A 17045-nucleotide genomic window follows, 5' to 3' on the forward strand; every position below is an offset into this window, starting at 1 on the left:
ACTATTAATGATGCCTGACAGGGTCCTTTTGCATTGGATTTGAGAGACAACTGTGCAGCTGGTCCCCACCAGTGGTTACAATTTGGGCTTCCTCCAATACTTATATTCACACTCAACAATAATTAGCTTCCATCATAGCTGGCCAAAACTCCAACAAACTGAAACTTATACGTTTAGTGTATTGAGTGAATGAGTTGGTGTGCTGAAAGATTAACAGCTGTTTTAGTGAGTTATGTATTGGTAGGATGTATAGACAAATGCTGTGTGCCATTTTGATCTCCTTATTTAAGGAAGGATGCAAGTAGTAGGAGGCCGTTCAGAGATTGATACCTGGAATGAGCGGGTTGTCTTATGTGGAAAGGTTGGACAGACTGGGCTTGTTTTCACTGGAGCTTAAAAGAGTGAGGGGTAACTTGATAGAAGTATGTAAGATTCTGAACGGCCGTGACAAGGTGAACGTAGAAAGGATGTTTCTTCGCGTGGGTGAGCCCAGAACTAGAGAGTACAGTTTTAAAATTAGGCATCGCCCTTTTAGGACATAGATGAGGATAATTTTTTTCTGAGAGTCGTGCGACTTTGGAACCCTGCCTCAGAAGACAGTGGAGGTGGGGGTCATTGAATATTTTTAAGGCGGAGGTAGATAGATTCATGTTAGGCAAGGAAACGAAAGGTTATTGGGGATAGATGTATGGACAATGTGGAATTCAGAACACAAACAGATCAGCCATGATTTTATTGAAAAGCAGAGCAGGCTCAAAGGGCCAAATGGTCTACTTCTGCTCCTATTTTGTATGTTCATAAAAACATCTTATAGTTCAGACTGATCTACAATTTGAGTTTATTACAAGGGGCGAATTTAGATAGGCAAAAGTAAACAGATAAACAACAGCAGAGTGTTAACCTTAACCCAATAGTTTAAATCATTCTTGGAAACCAAAACTAGTTTTTTAATCCTCAGCCAAAACCCAGATAAATATAATCCTGGATAATATAATAACAGTCCTGTTTCATCAGTAACATGAAAACGGTAGAGAGCACCAGACCTGGCGAACGGCTGTCGCGGACCTATTTTAGTCTGGCAGCTCAGTCCAACTATAAACCTTTTACAACCAGAAAATAATTCAGACCTGTAACAACTGACTGGAATGTGAATGTATTTAAACAGACAGCCATTATTCACTGTCTGTATTCACATTACGAATGACCACTTAGATGAAGCACCAGCAGGATATCCATATAGCTGTGTGCCTCTACCCCAATGTAAGCCTCTGCCTGGAAATGAGACCCTTTTTTGAAAAAAGAAACACACACTGACGTTAACTGGAGTGCACATTGACACATGAGGGAGGAAGGAATAGAATGTTTTGCCAATAGGACTAAATGAAGGAGGCTTGTATGAGGGAACATTTGCTCATAAGACCATACAATTACAGAATCTTAACGGCACAGAAGGAGGCTATTCGGCCCATCATGTCTGCACCGGCTCTCCAAATGAGCATTATGACCTAGTGTCATTGCCCTGCCTTTTCCCTGTACTCTTACATATTGTTTCTATTCAAATAATCATCTAATGTACCCTTGAATGCCTCGATTGAACAATGGATTTGTGTGATATGCCATTAATGGTTGATTCACAGGTATTGAAAAGCTGGATAAATGTCTGATCAGCAACAGGATTAGGGGTTAGAATAGTAAGTATGGATAGATATAATCCGATGTATGGAACACAAGCAGTTGACTCAATGTCAGGCTAAGGGCAGGAATTGCACAGGGCCCAATAATGTAAAGTTAAGAGTTACTGAATCGACCTTTTCAATTGGGAAGTATTTATACAAAAATTTCCCTCAAGATAGTATGAGTGGGTAGAGGGTACATGAGCTGGGGGAGGTGTCTGTTGTACCTACACCGCAGGGACTGCGGCGGTTCAAGAACTCACCACCTCAAGGGCAACTAAGGATGAGCAATAAATGCTGGCCCAGCCAGCGAAGCCCACATCCTGTGAATGAATTTTTTAAAAAACTATCTTTGCTCACAGAATCAAGATAGATTATTGTGAATTTATCATTAAATCATGGATGGGGAGGGGATAAAAAGAGAGAACATTCTATACTGAAAATGTATATTTTGCTAGTTTATTTTATTTGTAGGTAATTGTTACGTCTTTATAGTTGATGCATTCCTGGTTACCTGAATACAGTTACTTGATACATCTCCACTGTGGTATGGAACTAAGTCACCTCATGCATTTGATAACAAAAGGAAGCACTGTTGTTATGTGCTGTTGTTCTTTGGCTCAGTGGCTGCAGTCTCACCTTAGTCAGGAAGTTATGGATTCAAGCCCCACTCCAGAGAATTGACACATTCATTATCTCTGCTGACATTTCAGTGCAACACTGAGGAGTGAATGCTGCACTGTTCAAGTGGATGCAAAAGTCCCTGTAACATTATTTGAAGACAAATGGGAGAGTTTTACTAAAACAAAAACACCTGGAAAAACTCAGCAGGTCTGGCAGCATCTGCGGAGAGGGACACAGATAATGTTTTGAGTCCGAATGACCCTTCAACAGAACTAAGTAAAAATAGGAGAGAGGTGAAATATAAGCTGGTTTGTGGGGGGCAGGGACAAGTAGAGCTGAATAGAGGGCCAGTGATGGGTGGAGATAACCAAAAGATGTCACAGACAAAAGGACAAAGAGGCGTTGAAGGTGGTGATATTATCTAAGGAATGTGCTAATTAAGGGTAGAAAGCAGGACAAGCAAGGTACAGATAGCCCTAGTGGGGGTGGGGTGAAGGAATCGAAAAAGCCTAAAAGGTAGAGATAAAACAATGGATGGAAATACATTTAAAAATAATGGAAATAGGTGGGAAAAGAAAAATATATAAATTATTGGAAAAAAGATACTGGGAGAGTTTTACTGATGTCTAAGTCAATATTTATCACTCAACCAAATCTGGGCCAGAATTCCAGAATGAAAGGGCAAAGAAAATAGAGCCACTAACAGATCAAATGAAGAATTGAGAGCAAGTTCTTCACACAAAGTGGTGAGAAACATGGAACTCAGTGGCCCATGCAGTGGCTGAAGCAGCTAACATTAAAAAGAAAGAAAAAACAAAAACAGAATTACCTGGAAAAACTCAGCAGGTCTGGCAGCATCGGCGGAGAAGAAAACCTTTAAACCTTCTGCCCCTTGTTTGTAGGACAGCCTGTGGGAGACGAACTAAAAATTGGAAATACTCAGCAGCTGATGCAGCATATGTGAAGAGAAAGAGTTAACAGCCCTGACAAGGGGCAGAAGGTTTTTTTCTTCTCCGCTGATGCTGCCAGACCTGCTGAGTTTTTCCAGGTAATTCTGTTTTTGTTTTGGATTTCCAGCATCCGCAGTTTTTTTTGTTTTTATATTTATTAAAAAGAAAGACTTGCATTTATAAAGCGTTTTTCATGACCACCGTATCAAAGCACTTTACAACCAATGAGGTACTTTTTGAAGTGTAATCACTGTTGTAATGTAGGAAATGCATCATCCAATATGTGTTCAGCAAACCCCACAAACTGCAATCTGATCTGTTTTTGTCATGTTGATTGAGGGATAAATATTGGCCAGGACACCAGGGAGATCTTCCCTGTTTTTTATGAAATCAGGCCCTGGCATCTTTTACATCCACCTAAGGAGGCTGATGGTATTTTGGTTTAATGTCTCATCTGAAAGACAGAACTGCACTGGAAATGTTAGCCTTTTTTTGTGCTCAAGCCCTGGATTGGGACTTGAACCCAGAACCATGTGACTAAGACCAGCATGGTAGCAACTGAGCCACAGCTCACCTAAGGGTGGCCAACTTCTATGAAATAAGGGCACTTCAATCTTTGGGGGGAGGGTGGGGGTGGTGTGGGAGGTAGGTGGGGTGTGTGCTGGTGACCATAACTTCCCCTAGTGGTCAATGGCGCAGTGTGAAAACAAAGTGACTCAGGCTCCCACAGTAAAACAAAGGCAAAATACTGCGATTGAGAGCCCAGAGCGCTAATGTAATTTGATAACTCCTGCACTCTAGAGGAGACACTGACAGCTCGGGCTCTCTAACCTCTGCAGTCAATTTCACAGTGTTTGTTGACACAAGTTGTCATTTCAAAGGTTTGTGATTTTTGTAACTTCAAAGGGCCTGGATGATTGACACTTTAATTCCAGCAGTCTAGACTTTTATTTTCAAGAATGGGATAAAGTTATCAATGGGATGACTTATTTTCAAAGCTTTTTATATATATTCCACAATACACTATGGAGTTCATTAGTTCTAGAAAGTATGTAGTGGGTCAATGGGCATGGAAGTGCTATAACTTGACATAGGGGTCTTGAGAGGCCATAGTGGGTGGATAGAAGGATATAGACAGCATGAGGGACCTGAGGGGGTGGGTGAAAGGGCAGAGCTTGACATTGGGGCCAAGAATCATAAGGTGGCATAGATGGGGGTTGTGAGGGGTGAGGCTGGAAAGCCATTGTGTTTATTTTTCACTGGGACAAAGTCCTACGGAACCAAGGCAGGCCTTTTAAACAGCTCACCTCGGCACCTGGCAGTCTCCACACTTCCTCCCGAGTCAACTGGTCTGACTCCTGTCTGCAGCCGATCCCCATCGATGAAGATACTGCCTTTAATTGAGGGCAGTTTCTCCTGAGGCGGACAGGCCAAGCTGGGAATTTCCCCGACTCCTCACTTGCTTCGAGGATGAAAGTCCGGGCTGTTAACTCTTTCTCTTCGCATATACTGCTGAGTATTTCCAATTTTTATTTCGTCTCCCACAGGCTGTCCTACAAATAAGGGGCAGAAGGTTTAAAGGACACAGGACAAATAGACGCAGGGACAATCCCTTAAAAAGAGCTGTTACTCACCCTGGCTGACCCCTAATCCTATTGGCATAATTAAGGGGAATCTCGCTTGATACTTAAAGTAGATGTACTTAAGGGATTTGGAAATAGGCTAGAACAGGTCAGTAAAGTAGAAAGAAGTTCATGTGGGGTATAAACAGCGGTGTGTAATACTAAACAAAGGTTACTGGGTTGAAGCTGGCCAGTCTGCTGCCTTTATCAAACATGGCGGCGCAGGTAATTGACACAGTCTGTGCTTAATTCTGCGCATGTGCAGCATCTCGAGGCCGTGGGAGTGAGCAACACCATCGCGGCCCCGGGGCGGGACAGAGAGAGGTCTCCGCCTGAGGAGGAGGTGGCAGTTGGTTTGAGGGTGGGGGGAAGATGGCAGCAGCGGCGGAGGGCTGGAGGAGGAATATCAGTGAGCAACTGCGGCTCCGAGACCGCCTGCAGCGCCAGGCCTTCGAGGAGCTCATCCAGGCTTGTGAGTGTGAAGCGGGGCCGGCCTGAGGGGAGAGGGGGAGACCTGGGCCCAGAGTGTCGGGCTGAGGGCGGTTTGAGTGAGGAGACCTGGGCCCAGAGTGTCAGGATAAGGGTGGCCTGTGGTTTAAACCTACACCACAGGGCTGTAGAGCGCACTCTGTGCGGCCTTAACGGATTTCCTGGGAGTCGACAGCCGCAGCCAACCTGACCCCTGGCCACTGGGTGCCAGGTGAAGGGCCCAGGCACCTCGGTGTCTGGTACTGTGGGTCTGGGCCTTCGACCCGGTGTCTGGTACTATAAGCACTGTCTATTCTACAGGCCACCAACTGGTGGAAAAGATATAGAGGAAAGCTTGCCGGGAAGTTACGGAAAGGTGCAAAACCCATAGAGAAGTGATAATGGAAGACTTTAATTATCCTATTACAGACTGGGATAGTAATAGTGTAAAGTTCGGGGGGGGGGGGGCGGTGCGGAAGAGTTACTGATGTAGTGTATTCAGGAGAATTATCTGGATCAGTATGTTTCCAGCCCAACAAGAAAGCAGACATTACTGGATCTGGCCCTGGGGAATGAGGTGATTCAAGTGGCAGTAGCGGGAACATTTAGCAATCAGTGATTATGGTATTGTAAGATTTAGGCTGGCCTTTGAAAAGGAGGAAGAGCAATATAGATTAAAAATATTTAATTGAAAGAGAGCCAATTTCAGTGGGGTGCAAACAGATCAGGCCAATATGAGTGATGAAAGCTGATTTAAGTATGCTTCAAAAAGGGAATTGGATAAGCAGCTGAAAAGAGAGAAATTGCAGGACTTCAGGACAGGCTAATTTGCTCCTCAGAGCTGGTATCTGCATGATGGGCTGAATGCCCTCCTCCTCTGCTGTAAATATTCTATGATTCTAAACACCGAAAGTGAAAGAGAGGGAAGATGAGGTAAATTACGATGTTTGTTAGTTGATGTGAAGCACTTGTTTTAAAGATCTGTGAACAACAGGAAGAAAGAAGCCTGAGGCCCATAGTTCAGAGACCCAGGGGTAGAGTGAGTTAGTGTAGGGCAGTGGTTCTCAAATGGGAGTCTGTGGAGAATTTGCAGGCTATCGTGAAATAATGTGAAAGTGAGAGCAGAATGCCATCACCACGTACAGCACGGAGTGCTGGCTGTCTCACTTAGGCAGTTAGTACAGGTGGAGGAGTGCTGAGAGTAACATGAAAGTACATGTCTGTTTTCATAAAAGCATTATTAAATCACTATTTACATGCAACAACATATAAATATGAAATAGTATGATTTAGATGGAGCGGTCTATGATTACCAACCCATTTGAAAATGGACCTTCAAACACAAAACTTTGAGAACCACTGGGTTAGGAAGCTGTATGGTGAATCTGTTTCAATACAGTGAAGCATAGTGTTGAGGAAGAGTCTTTGGGGGTAGTATTTACAGCTTAGGAGATGGGAACAGAAAAGGGACATGGAATTAGAATTACTGCTAGTGCAATAGACAGACACCAATATGGGCTGAAAGAATCCTCTTTGGCCCCAATTGATACTGCACACTTTGGCTCCCCAGCCCACCACCATCCTGGATGCTAAAGCTGACTGCTCAATTTTTTCTCTCAGAGGGTCATGAATCTTTGGAACTCTCTTCCCCAAAGGGTAGTGGAGGCAGGGTCGTTGATTAATTTTAAGGCAGGGGTAAATAGATTCTTGACTAACAAAGGCATCAAGATTATTGGTGGGGTGGGGGGTGCACAGAATGTGGAGTTGAGGCTACAACATTGATCAGCCATGATCTTATTGAATGGCAGAGCAGGCTGAATGAGCTACACCATCTAATTTGTATGTTTATATGTATGTTCAGCTTCATTGCTGTTCGATCCTGAGCAGAGCTTCAAACACCACTGCACAGCTCCCCATTCACTTGTCACTGATGTCCTTACTCATGTCCCTCACTGTCTTAACTTCAGAATCCATGCCATATCTGAATAACAACTTCACCTCTTTCATCTTTCATCTGTGTACTCCCTTCTCTTTGCCTTTCTCTACTGCCTGAGTTAGGGCCTTCAGCTATCTTGCCATAATACCCGAGAGTCCTATATCATTCACCATCTTCAAAATCTCTCTAGTTCATTGACAGCCCCGTCACCTACTCCAGTATCTCCCCCACCTCACACAGGCTTGGTTTTACCCTCTAGAGATGATGTACCTTGTGATATTTTGCTACACTAAAGGCTGCTGTGTGTGAACCCTGGGATCTGTGTTTGAATCTAGCTGATACTGATCACAAGATGGATACAGTTGAAGATGGCCATTTGGTCCATCTTAACACACCTATCTAGAAAGATGCTGCAGTGTTTTCATTGCAATATGCAGATATTTAGCTAAATGATTCCAGGTGACAGCTGAAAAAAAAGAGACATGCTGTCAAATATTTTCATTTTGTGCTCATCAGGACAGATGCAACAATTCCAAATTTCAAAGGGAATAACGAATTATATATCATGAGAAAGGGGCTGCTTGGTTGACAGGTCAACTCTGTTTCGTCAGGATATTGCAATGACAAATGCATCAGGAAGTTATTGTCCGCCATGTTTTTGTTTATTCAAAAAATGGTGCAATGCCTGGAAATATTCCTTTTGCCTACAGAGGAGCTTCTAGCAAGCGTTAGTGAGCCACAGTATGAGCTCGACTGATAATCTTAAATTGGTTGTTAGTGTAGTTCTTAGCACACCCATGATAGCGCAGGGTTTTTGAACAACCCTGGAATCACATCTTACATTGGATGTTATGTTCTGTGTTTTGCAAGCCTGGGTTGGTTAAGTATGGTCAGTACTTTGCCCATTGTGAACAGCTGAAGAAACGTGATATTTGATACGACCACCAGACATTGGGACGTATGGCCTACATATCTGGCATTACACCAGCACTGAAATTCAAATGCCACATTATTCATTTGTGTGATAGGCAGAACATCATCTTGGCTTGACAGCAGCATCCTGTTAGTGGAAAACACCATTTGGGTTGCCACTGCACAGTATCTGTGTGAAACGGTGAGCTTCACCTGTTGTACAAATTTTTGAGATGCTTTACCCTCCCAGGTTAAGTAGTTCTGTTGAATTCTGGGTCAGACTAGCCCATTCCCACAGAAACACAAACAAGAGCCTTCCATTAAAGGGCTGCCTTTCTCCCAAACTGATTTTAAATTGAAGTGAGCTAAAATGTAAATCAAATCACAATGATGCCCTCTCGGCCAGCAGTCCCTCACCCAGTGTGATATACCTTCTGTAATTAATGCCTGCTGAGCAATTCATTCAGCCATTCCTCCACTTAAGTTGTTAGAAAGTTTGTTGCCTGCAGGCTGTAAGCTTCCTGAATGAAATGCATGTATAAATCTACTTACCGGTAGGGCCACTGATACTGCTTGAAACTGACAATGGGTATCTGAAATGGGAAGTGTCATCTTATCCAAATGAAGTCATAAAAAGAAATGTGTTAATAAAACTCTTTTTTTGATGACTGTTCTCCATCAACCTGAACCGTTAACTCTTTTTCTCTTTCCACAATCACTGTCTGACCTGCTCTGTGTGTGTGTGTTTTTTTTTTCATTTTTTAATATTCTTTCTTCGCAGACAATAAGCTTCTGGAAAAGTCGGACCTACAGACCGTCCTGGCCGAGAGGTTTCAGGGGGAGAAGTATGACCTTCACAACAGACAAGACGTTAGGTACGTAGCATGTGTAAGTGTTCAATTTTTCTGTTTACAGTCCCTCTGACCGATTCCTTATATTCCCCAACAGATTGTGTCAGAACCCTTTCAGACACTATTCCAGATCATTACAACTTGCTGCCTAAAAAAGGAATTCTCTGGTCTTGGCTAATTACCTTAAGTTTGTTATGCCCCTTCCTGCCAGTGAAAACAATTTCTCTTAATTTGCACTATCAAAGCTTTGCATCATCTTGGACACCGTGATTACGTTTTCTCTTAATTTTCTCTGCTCTAATGAAAATAATCACAAATTCTCTAGTCTCTCCACATTATTTCACCCATGATAATTTCCTATTTACCTTTTCTAAAGCCTTTAGCATCCTTCCCATAAAGTGGTGAACCCATCCTGGGTCATTGCCAATGTCGTACTGGAAGTGGCCATGATGATGTGGTTAGAAATGACACAGGCAGGCTACTGATCAATGCCACTGAAATTCCTCCATGCCTGTGCCATTTCTGTTTTCCGTTCCCCAAACAAAAACCTAGGGATGCCTTAAAAATTACCCATATACAGTAATGCGCCTCACTATTCAATGTATTGTTTGTACCTTAGTGAGGTGTACTTCAGTGCCTGGTGAATGTTGATCATTGTGTGAATGGTAATTGGCTGAGTTGATGCAGTTTTCTGCAGCTGCAGTTACATTGTTGGACAGTATTGAGGACATTCACCTGGTGAGAAGTGGAGTTGGGAGAGTAGTTGCTGCTGAAGTGGGGGGGAGCAAACCCCAGGGGGGGGCACTGTTCCTGAAGTAGGGGAGTGAACCCCAGGCGTGGGGGAGGACACTACTGCTGAAGTGGGGGACGCAAACCCCAGTGGGGACTGTGCTGCTGAAAGTGGGTATGCGAACCCCAGGGGTGGGGGAGGACACTGCTGCTGAAGAGGGGGATGCAAACCCCAGTGGGGTCACTACTGCTGAAGGAGGGAGGGGAAACCCAGGGGGGACACTTGCTGAAGTGGGGGCGAGCAAACACAAGGGGAGACACTGCTGTCGAAGGGAGGGAGCAAACACCAGGGGTGGGGGAGGACACTGCTGTTGAAGGGGGAGGGGAAGCGAGCCCCAGGGGGGACGCTACTGCTGAAGCGGGGGAAGTGAACCCCAGGGGGGCACTGCTGCTGAAGGGGGGGAAGCGAACCCCTGGGGGTTATAGAGGGTGGAGCAAACCCTAATTGGACTCTGCTGCTAAAGGTGGGGGCGGACCCCAGCGTGGTACAGCCCAGTGATCAAACTCTCAATTTTGCTATCTGTAGCTCAGTCATTCATTGAAAAATGCCCACTTCACTAATAGAAGGAGCCCAATTTAAAATTAAATCAGAATTGCACTGAAATCATTTACAATGTTGGCTGATTTTGAGGGGACCTATACCTGAATGAAGAGTAACTACAAGTACACCCAATATTTGGTTATTCTCTGTCAAAGTACTTTGACCTTCTTTAGACAGAATTATCCTCATTCAGCAACCACGTTGCTGTTTGTGGGAGTTTGCTGAGTAATTTCAGCATATAGGGAGCACTGCATGTGGCTATCATTCCCCGGCCCTTGGTTGAGTGAAAAATTCAAGACGTTTCCTGCTCCTTACTGTTACTTGGTTAATTAAACAGAAATGCATCTCTCTGGATGTTGGGTGAGGCCAGATCCAGTCAGATTGAGATGCCTATCCGCACCCTGCAACCCAACTCACCTGAGTCAACGATCCTTTGGCACTAACTGTTTTGGCTTGTAAATGGTGGAGTGTCATCAAGAAACGGAAAACAGCACCCATGGAACCAGTGCCCCAATAGGAATTAGGAATGTTTAAATGGATTAAAAAGAAGTGTGCTACAGCGAGAATTATGCTTCTAATTTTTTTTGCCCCAAATTAAAGTCTGTGTCTCTTGTTGCTTCCTTGGTACTCCAGCCCAGCCTCTGATGGGGCATGGAATGAGACGACACATGAAGTTGCCCAAATGCGGATCCGTCACCAGGAAGAGCTCACAGAACTCCACAAAAAGCGTGGTGAGGTGTGTGTGTATGTGTGGACCAAAAAGCTGCTGGTCTGTCCCACTTTGATGTAGCTCCTATCGTGGACTACATTAGCCTCTGTTCTCCCTGATGTAGCTCCTCTAAAGGATGCATGTTTGGGTGTTCTACAGGCACTTGTTTATGTGTTTTCATGTTGTCTGTGATCAAAGTATTTTGTGTGTGAAGTTAGAATGGCTTCTTACTCTCTGTGGTTTGTCACAGTTTAAATAATTTCCAGTGGCAAGCTTTGTGAATTTAAAACAGGATTAGTTATTAACACACATTTGCCTGGAGGTAAAGGCGACATCTCACATGCACTATCGAACATGCAAAGATTGGATACAGATGAACCCCCTTTGTATCAGGTCTGTCATTTTCTAAGGTGAATTGATGCTTTAGCTAGAGTGGAGGTCTTGTAAAGCAGAGAATTCTTAGTAAGCTGCGAAGCTTCTTCTAGTTCAATTGCCAGGAGGTCAGCTCTTAGGTGAGCTTGAGGTTGGATCAGGTCGGGGGAGAAACCTTCTCTCCCTTTCAAAGTGTAGCTGTTTCACCTTCACTGTGGCGTCTTGCAGTTGTTTTGATGATTTATCAAATGGTATATCTCATGATGTTTCTGATTTGAGCAGCTTCTACTGTTATTTTATAAAAGAACAGGTAACGAACATGGCTCCCTTAATCATGTGACCAATTAGAGTTCAAAATCCTTCCAGTAAAAAGCAGTTGGTGGTTTTTTATTTCACATTCTGTGTTTTAGCTTTTCAGACAGCCATGGTTTCTGAAATTGAATGATCCCATCCGATTTAAAATACCCTTTTGAATGCCTTTTAGAAAAGATGGTGAGTTTCGATGCCTTTCTAGTCAAGGGTGAAGTCGAAAGCCCAGGGTGAAGTTGAAAGACGAGTTGGCTGATGTGGGATAGCCTTGTTCTATTGATTGATAACAAAACAAAAACAGAATTACCTGGAAAACTCAGCAGGTCTGGCAGCATCAGCGGAGAAGAAAAGAGTTGACGTTTCGAGTACTCATGACCCTTCAACTGAAGTCATGAGGACTTGAAACGTCAACTCTTTTCTTCTCCGCTGATGCTGCCAGACCTGCTGAGTTTTTCCAGGTAATTCTGTTTTTGTTTTGGATTTCCAGCATCTGCAGTTTTTTGTTTTTATCTCTTGATTGATAGTTCATCCTTAACATAGAGACTTGTGAATTTCACAAGTGGCTCTAAAGTCTATACTTTAATTAGGTATTTGATTGCGTTCCATGTCTGTCTGGAGTTGATATTGCCAAAAATCACGTTATATGTTGCCAGCCATCTTAAAAGCTGCTGTGTCCATTTTAAAAATATTATTTTAAAATTTGTATTATCCTCATGTCTGTACTGGTCATGACACTAATAACTGATGTAGGGAATGTCTTACTGGTTTGAATGGCCTTTGGTTAAACAGCTTGGTGTTTTGTGTGGTACCAAGAGGTTTGCATTTTACTTAAGGCTGTGCTGAGTTTTTATTTACCTTATGTTTTTGTTCCTCCTTCAGCTTGCCCAGAATGTGATTGAACTCAATAGCCAACTACAGCAAAAGGACAAAGAGATCCATGCAAATGAAGCAAAGTAAGTGGCAACCAACAAGAATCCAGGGATATTCCCCTATCCTTTATCAGATTCTGAGATTTTCCTGTCCTGTATTGGATTATAAGTGCCAGTGTGCCATTTTTGTATCACAAGCAAGACAGTTAATCCTGATCTTGTCATATGACAGCATCCATGCATTATCTTTACAGTGGGTCTTGCTGGGTAGTGCTCTGGAACTCAAGACACTGATAGATTTGATTACCCTCCCCAGCCTTGGACATTGGGACCAGTCCTTAGCTCATGTCGTGCCTGAGATCAGATAATTTGGCAGTGACTGGGAATTGACCACAGTACATAGTGGTCTGTGTTATTTGGCCATTCACTGAATTAACCAGTGAAACACTGGCGGAGATGTGAAAGAGCAGCCAGTCCTGGGACCTGCCGGCTCCAACGTATCCCCGCTTACCTGTCATCTTAAAGCTTTTGCATCATCATGCTGTGAGCTTTACCTCTGCCCAGCCTGTGTTTTTTCATTTAAGGATGATGGAATATGAAAAGCAAATACAGCAGCTGAGTAGTGAGTGCCAGGAGCTGCGGAACAAGCTCCAGGAACTGGAGCAAGCCAATCAGACGCTGAAGGACGAATATGACGCCCTCCAGATCACCTTCACCGCTCTTGAGGAGAAGCTGCGGAAAACCTCTGATGAAAACCGGGAGCTAATCTCACGGTGGATGGCTGAGAAAGCGCAGGAGGCTAATCGGTTGAATGCAGAAAATGAGAAGGATACATGGTATGGTTTAGCCTGTTAAAGTTTATGGCCTTCTAAACAGGATAAATGTCATCCCACTGGTAGTAGCCAGCCCTAAGGGGTGTGTATGACACCGGTTGACCTTTTTAGTTAATTTGTGCTCCTATTATGGGCAATACTGGCAAGACTGCAGTTATTGGTTATCTTAATTCGCCCTGGCAGCCTGCCTGCCTTGAACAAATACTTAATGTGTTCTGAATTGGCCTGTACAAGAGCCAGCTGCATAATCTAGAGTCAGCTGTCAGCCAGACAAGGTCAAATGACAGGTTCCAGGTCAGCAAATCACTTCTGGCAGCTTTCATGACTTTTTTATCTGGGGCCAGTGCGCAAATGACCAGATTTATTGAATTGACTTTTACATTTCATGACCCGATCCTCTACAGTAAGCCACTGCACTACTATGGTATGTGCTGTGTCCTGTTCTAGTGTTACTAAGGGTGAAGTCTGGGAGCCACTCAAATCTTTCATGGTTGAATGATATGCCTGTGAGCACCATAATTTGTTCATGCCTTTTGATTGTAAGAAGCTTGGAACAGTGTTAGATTGCCCCACTGATATAAAACTAACTGGGACCTTTGCTGGCATTGGTCTGAATCCGGACTCCTGGCTGTTTGGGACTGATGTCAAGACTCAGCGGGGATAGTGCGCTGTAATGTCAAGCCCCAATGCCAAGCCCCACTGTTCCCCAAGTCCCAACAAATGTGAAAAGCTTGACCAAACCACCAAATTGCCTCAATTCTACCTGCTTAATTTAGGTTAACAGAATACAAGCACCAGGTTTGTAAACTTAATAAGTAAATAACAGTTTATTGAACAAACTGACATTAACCAGTAGAAAAAGAAAGAAATATGAACTGCTAACTTCTAACACTATAACTTAAACTCTACCCCCTTAAATCCTTACACACACACACCCACACACAAGATACACAAAACATGGGTTTTAAGGATGGGGTAAAACAGCTCAATAGCACCAATCCGGAGTACAAGATACGATGGGTTGATTTTGATCAATGTCTTCCAAATTCCTTTCAGTTCTTGTTGATGACATGTGGTGGTGTTCCAGCACTTTCAGTATTTAGTTCACTGGTTGAGAACTTGCTTTTCAGTGTCTCTAACGGTGGTTTTCCCCTTTTCCTTTTTACAGGGGTTTCTTCAAAGAGAGAGCATGTTATAGAGATATGAGGAAAAGATATTTTAGATGTTTTCTCTTTGCAGGTCAGGAGCTTTCTGCTCCATTGCTTTCACACAAAACCCTGCTCACCTGGTCAGGAGCCAAATAAAATGCTGTTGTCAGGCAGCTCCCTTGGTCCAGGACTCCCTACTGGGCACTGCCCTGTCTTTCATGACACACTCTCTTCCAGGACTGCAACATTGTGTATATCTCTCATCCTGTTCCAGTGGGCATGTTTCTCAAACTGCAGCCATTGCAATCCCAATCTACAGTCCAACAGAAAATAAAAGCTATGTTCTTTACAACAGTCCAACAGAAATAAAAATATATGTTCCTTATATACCTGCACCCTTAAAAGAGATGAAACGCCATTTCAAAAAAGTGTTTCATCACAAGTTATGTGCCGCATGGACAACAAAACATGAAAATTACTTTCATGTGTCCTTTCTCCCTCTTTACAATCTTTAGCAATTCTTACCCCTTTAACTTAGTTTAGCATTTTACACCCAGGACAATGCATCTGTGATCACATTATCTTTACCGACAATGTGAATAATCTTTATATTGAACAGTTGGAACAATAGACTCATTCGAAACAATTTCGCATTTCAAGTTTTAAACTTTTCAGTGAACACCAGCGAATTATGATCAGCGTAGATTAGTGTTTCTTTGTTATTGTGTTGGACATAAACTTCAAAGTGTTGAAAAGACAACAATAATGCTAGAGTTTCTTTTTCTTCTGTGGAGTACTTTCTCTGATATTGATTTAATTTCTTGGAAGACCAGCCCACTGGCTTCTCTATCCCTAATTTATCATCTTGTAATCGGGCTGCACCTACCCCCAAGTCACTGGCATTAATTACCATTTTAAAAGGTTTGGTAAAGTCAGGGGCGGCCAACACTGGTTCATTTATTAAGATTGCCTTCAGTTTTTCAAAGGCAGTTTGGCATTCTGCTGACCATAGCACTTTTGCCTGTTTTCTTAACAAATTGGTGAGGGTACTGCTATTGTGCTGAAGTTAGGCACAAACTTCCTAAGTAACCTTATTAGATTTTCCCTTGGTCCTTTCTCTAAATATGAGAACACAGTGTCTAACTGTCCCAGTATTGTCTTGTCGAATTGTAGGAGGTTCGCTTTGGGCACTGTCTACTTTTCCTTCTGCCTTACCCTTATTGTCTCTGTCATCCTGCACTACACCTACCACCTGGCACACTTGCTCTTTCCCATCATCTTCCCTCAATGGTATTGCTTCAACTTGTTTATGTGACATAACCATTTCCTCTTCCTATGCTCAGGAGTATCTATCAGATAAGTCACTTTACTAACTCTCCTAACTATGTTATAGGGGCCACTGAATTTCACTTTCAGGGGTTCAACCTGCAAAGGTAATAATACCAATACTTCATCTCCTACTTGGAACGTTCTAGTTGTAGCATGTTTATCTGCCCATTCTTTCATTTTGGCTTGGGAAATTTTTAAATGTTCTCGTGCTACTTTACATGCTCCTGGGAGTCTTTCTAGAAACATGGATAAATAATCCAACGTGGATTATTCGTCTTTCTGCTTTCGGAACTTTTCCTAAATCATTTTTAATGGGCCTCTTATCTCATGACCACAGATCAATTCGAATGGATTAAATCCAGTAGATTCATTGGGAGAATCTCTGGTAGCAAATAGTAAGAAATCTAATCCTTTGCCCCAATCCTTTGGGTATTCATGGCAATAGGTCTTACTCGTGGTTTTAAGAGTCTGATTGTATCTATATAGCTCCCTGTGTCTGTGGGTGATTAGCGGTAGACTTTAGTTGTTTGATACCCAAACTGTTGATTATGCCCAGGAAAATTTTAGACATGAAGTTAGAATATGTTTCAATTGGTTGGCCATAACAAGTTAAAAAAACTGAGTTAACTTTTCCACTACAGCCTTAGCTGTAATTGTCCTTAAAAGAATAGCTTCTGGAAATTGGGTTGTCATATCCATGGTTGTAAGGATATACTGATGCCCTGCTTTCATTTTGGGTAATGGTCCTACACAATCTACTAACAACTGACTGAATGGTTCTTCAAAAACTGGTATGGGTGTTAAAGGTAATATCGGTGGAGAAGAAAAGAGTTGACGTTTCGAGTCCTCATGACCCTTCAGCCCCTTGAGGACTTGAAACGTCAACTCTTTTCTTCTCTACCAATGCTGCCAGACCTGCTGAGTTTTTCCAGGTAATTCTGTTTTTGTTTTGGATTTCCAGCATCCACAGTCTTTTGTTTTTATCTATTGGTATTAAAGGTGTTGGTTTAATTACATGGTTGAGGTTTACCTACTGCCTGACATGCATGACAAATTTTACAAAATTGCACTACGTCCTTATGAAGCCTTGGCTTGGTAAAATGCCTGTTT

General features: G+C 42.9%; 1 protein-coding gene across 4 annotated transcripts in view; it reads left to right on the top strand.

Moving 5' to 3' along the window:
* LOC121288561 (autophagy-related protein 16-1-like) overlaps positions 1–17045 on the top strand; it is a 58167-nt gene that overhangs the window by 1257 nt on the left and 39865 nt on the right. For 2 of the 4 annotated variants that reach the window (XM_041207159.1, XM_041207169.1), the window contains exons 1-5: positions 5187–5341; positions 8967–9060; positions 11000–11102; positions 12636–12709; positions 13210–13461. In XM_041207159.1, the coding sequence (XP_041063093.1) occupies positions 5242–5341; positions 8967–9060; positions 11000–11102; positions 12636–12709; positions 13210–13461 (623 nt within the window). In that variant the 5' untranslated portion in view covers positions 5187–5241. Of the gene's footprint in view, positions 1–5186; positions 5342–8966; positions 9061–10999; positions 11103–12635; positions 12710–13209; positions 13462–17045 lie in introns of those variants that run through there. The other 2 variants (XM_041207177.1, XM_041207184.1) reach the window with 2 other exon arrangements.

Source organism: Carcharodon carcharias, chromosome 2 (assembly GCF_017639515.1).
Source record: "Carcharodon carcharias isolate sCarCar2 chromosome 2, sCarCar2.pri, whole genome shotgun sequence".
NCBI lineage: Eukaryota > Metazoa > Chordata > Chondrichthyes > Lamniformes > Lamnidae > Carcharodon > Carcharodon carcharias.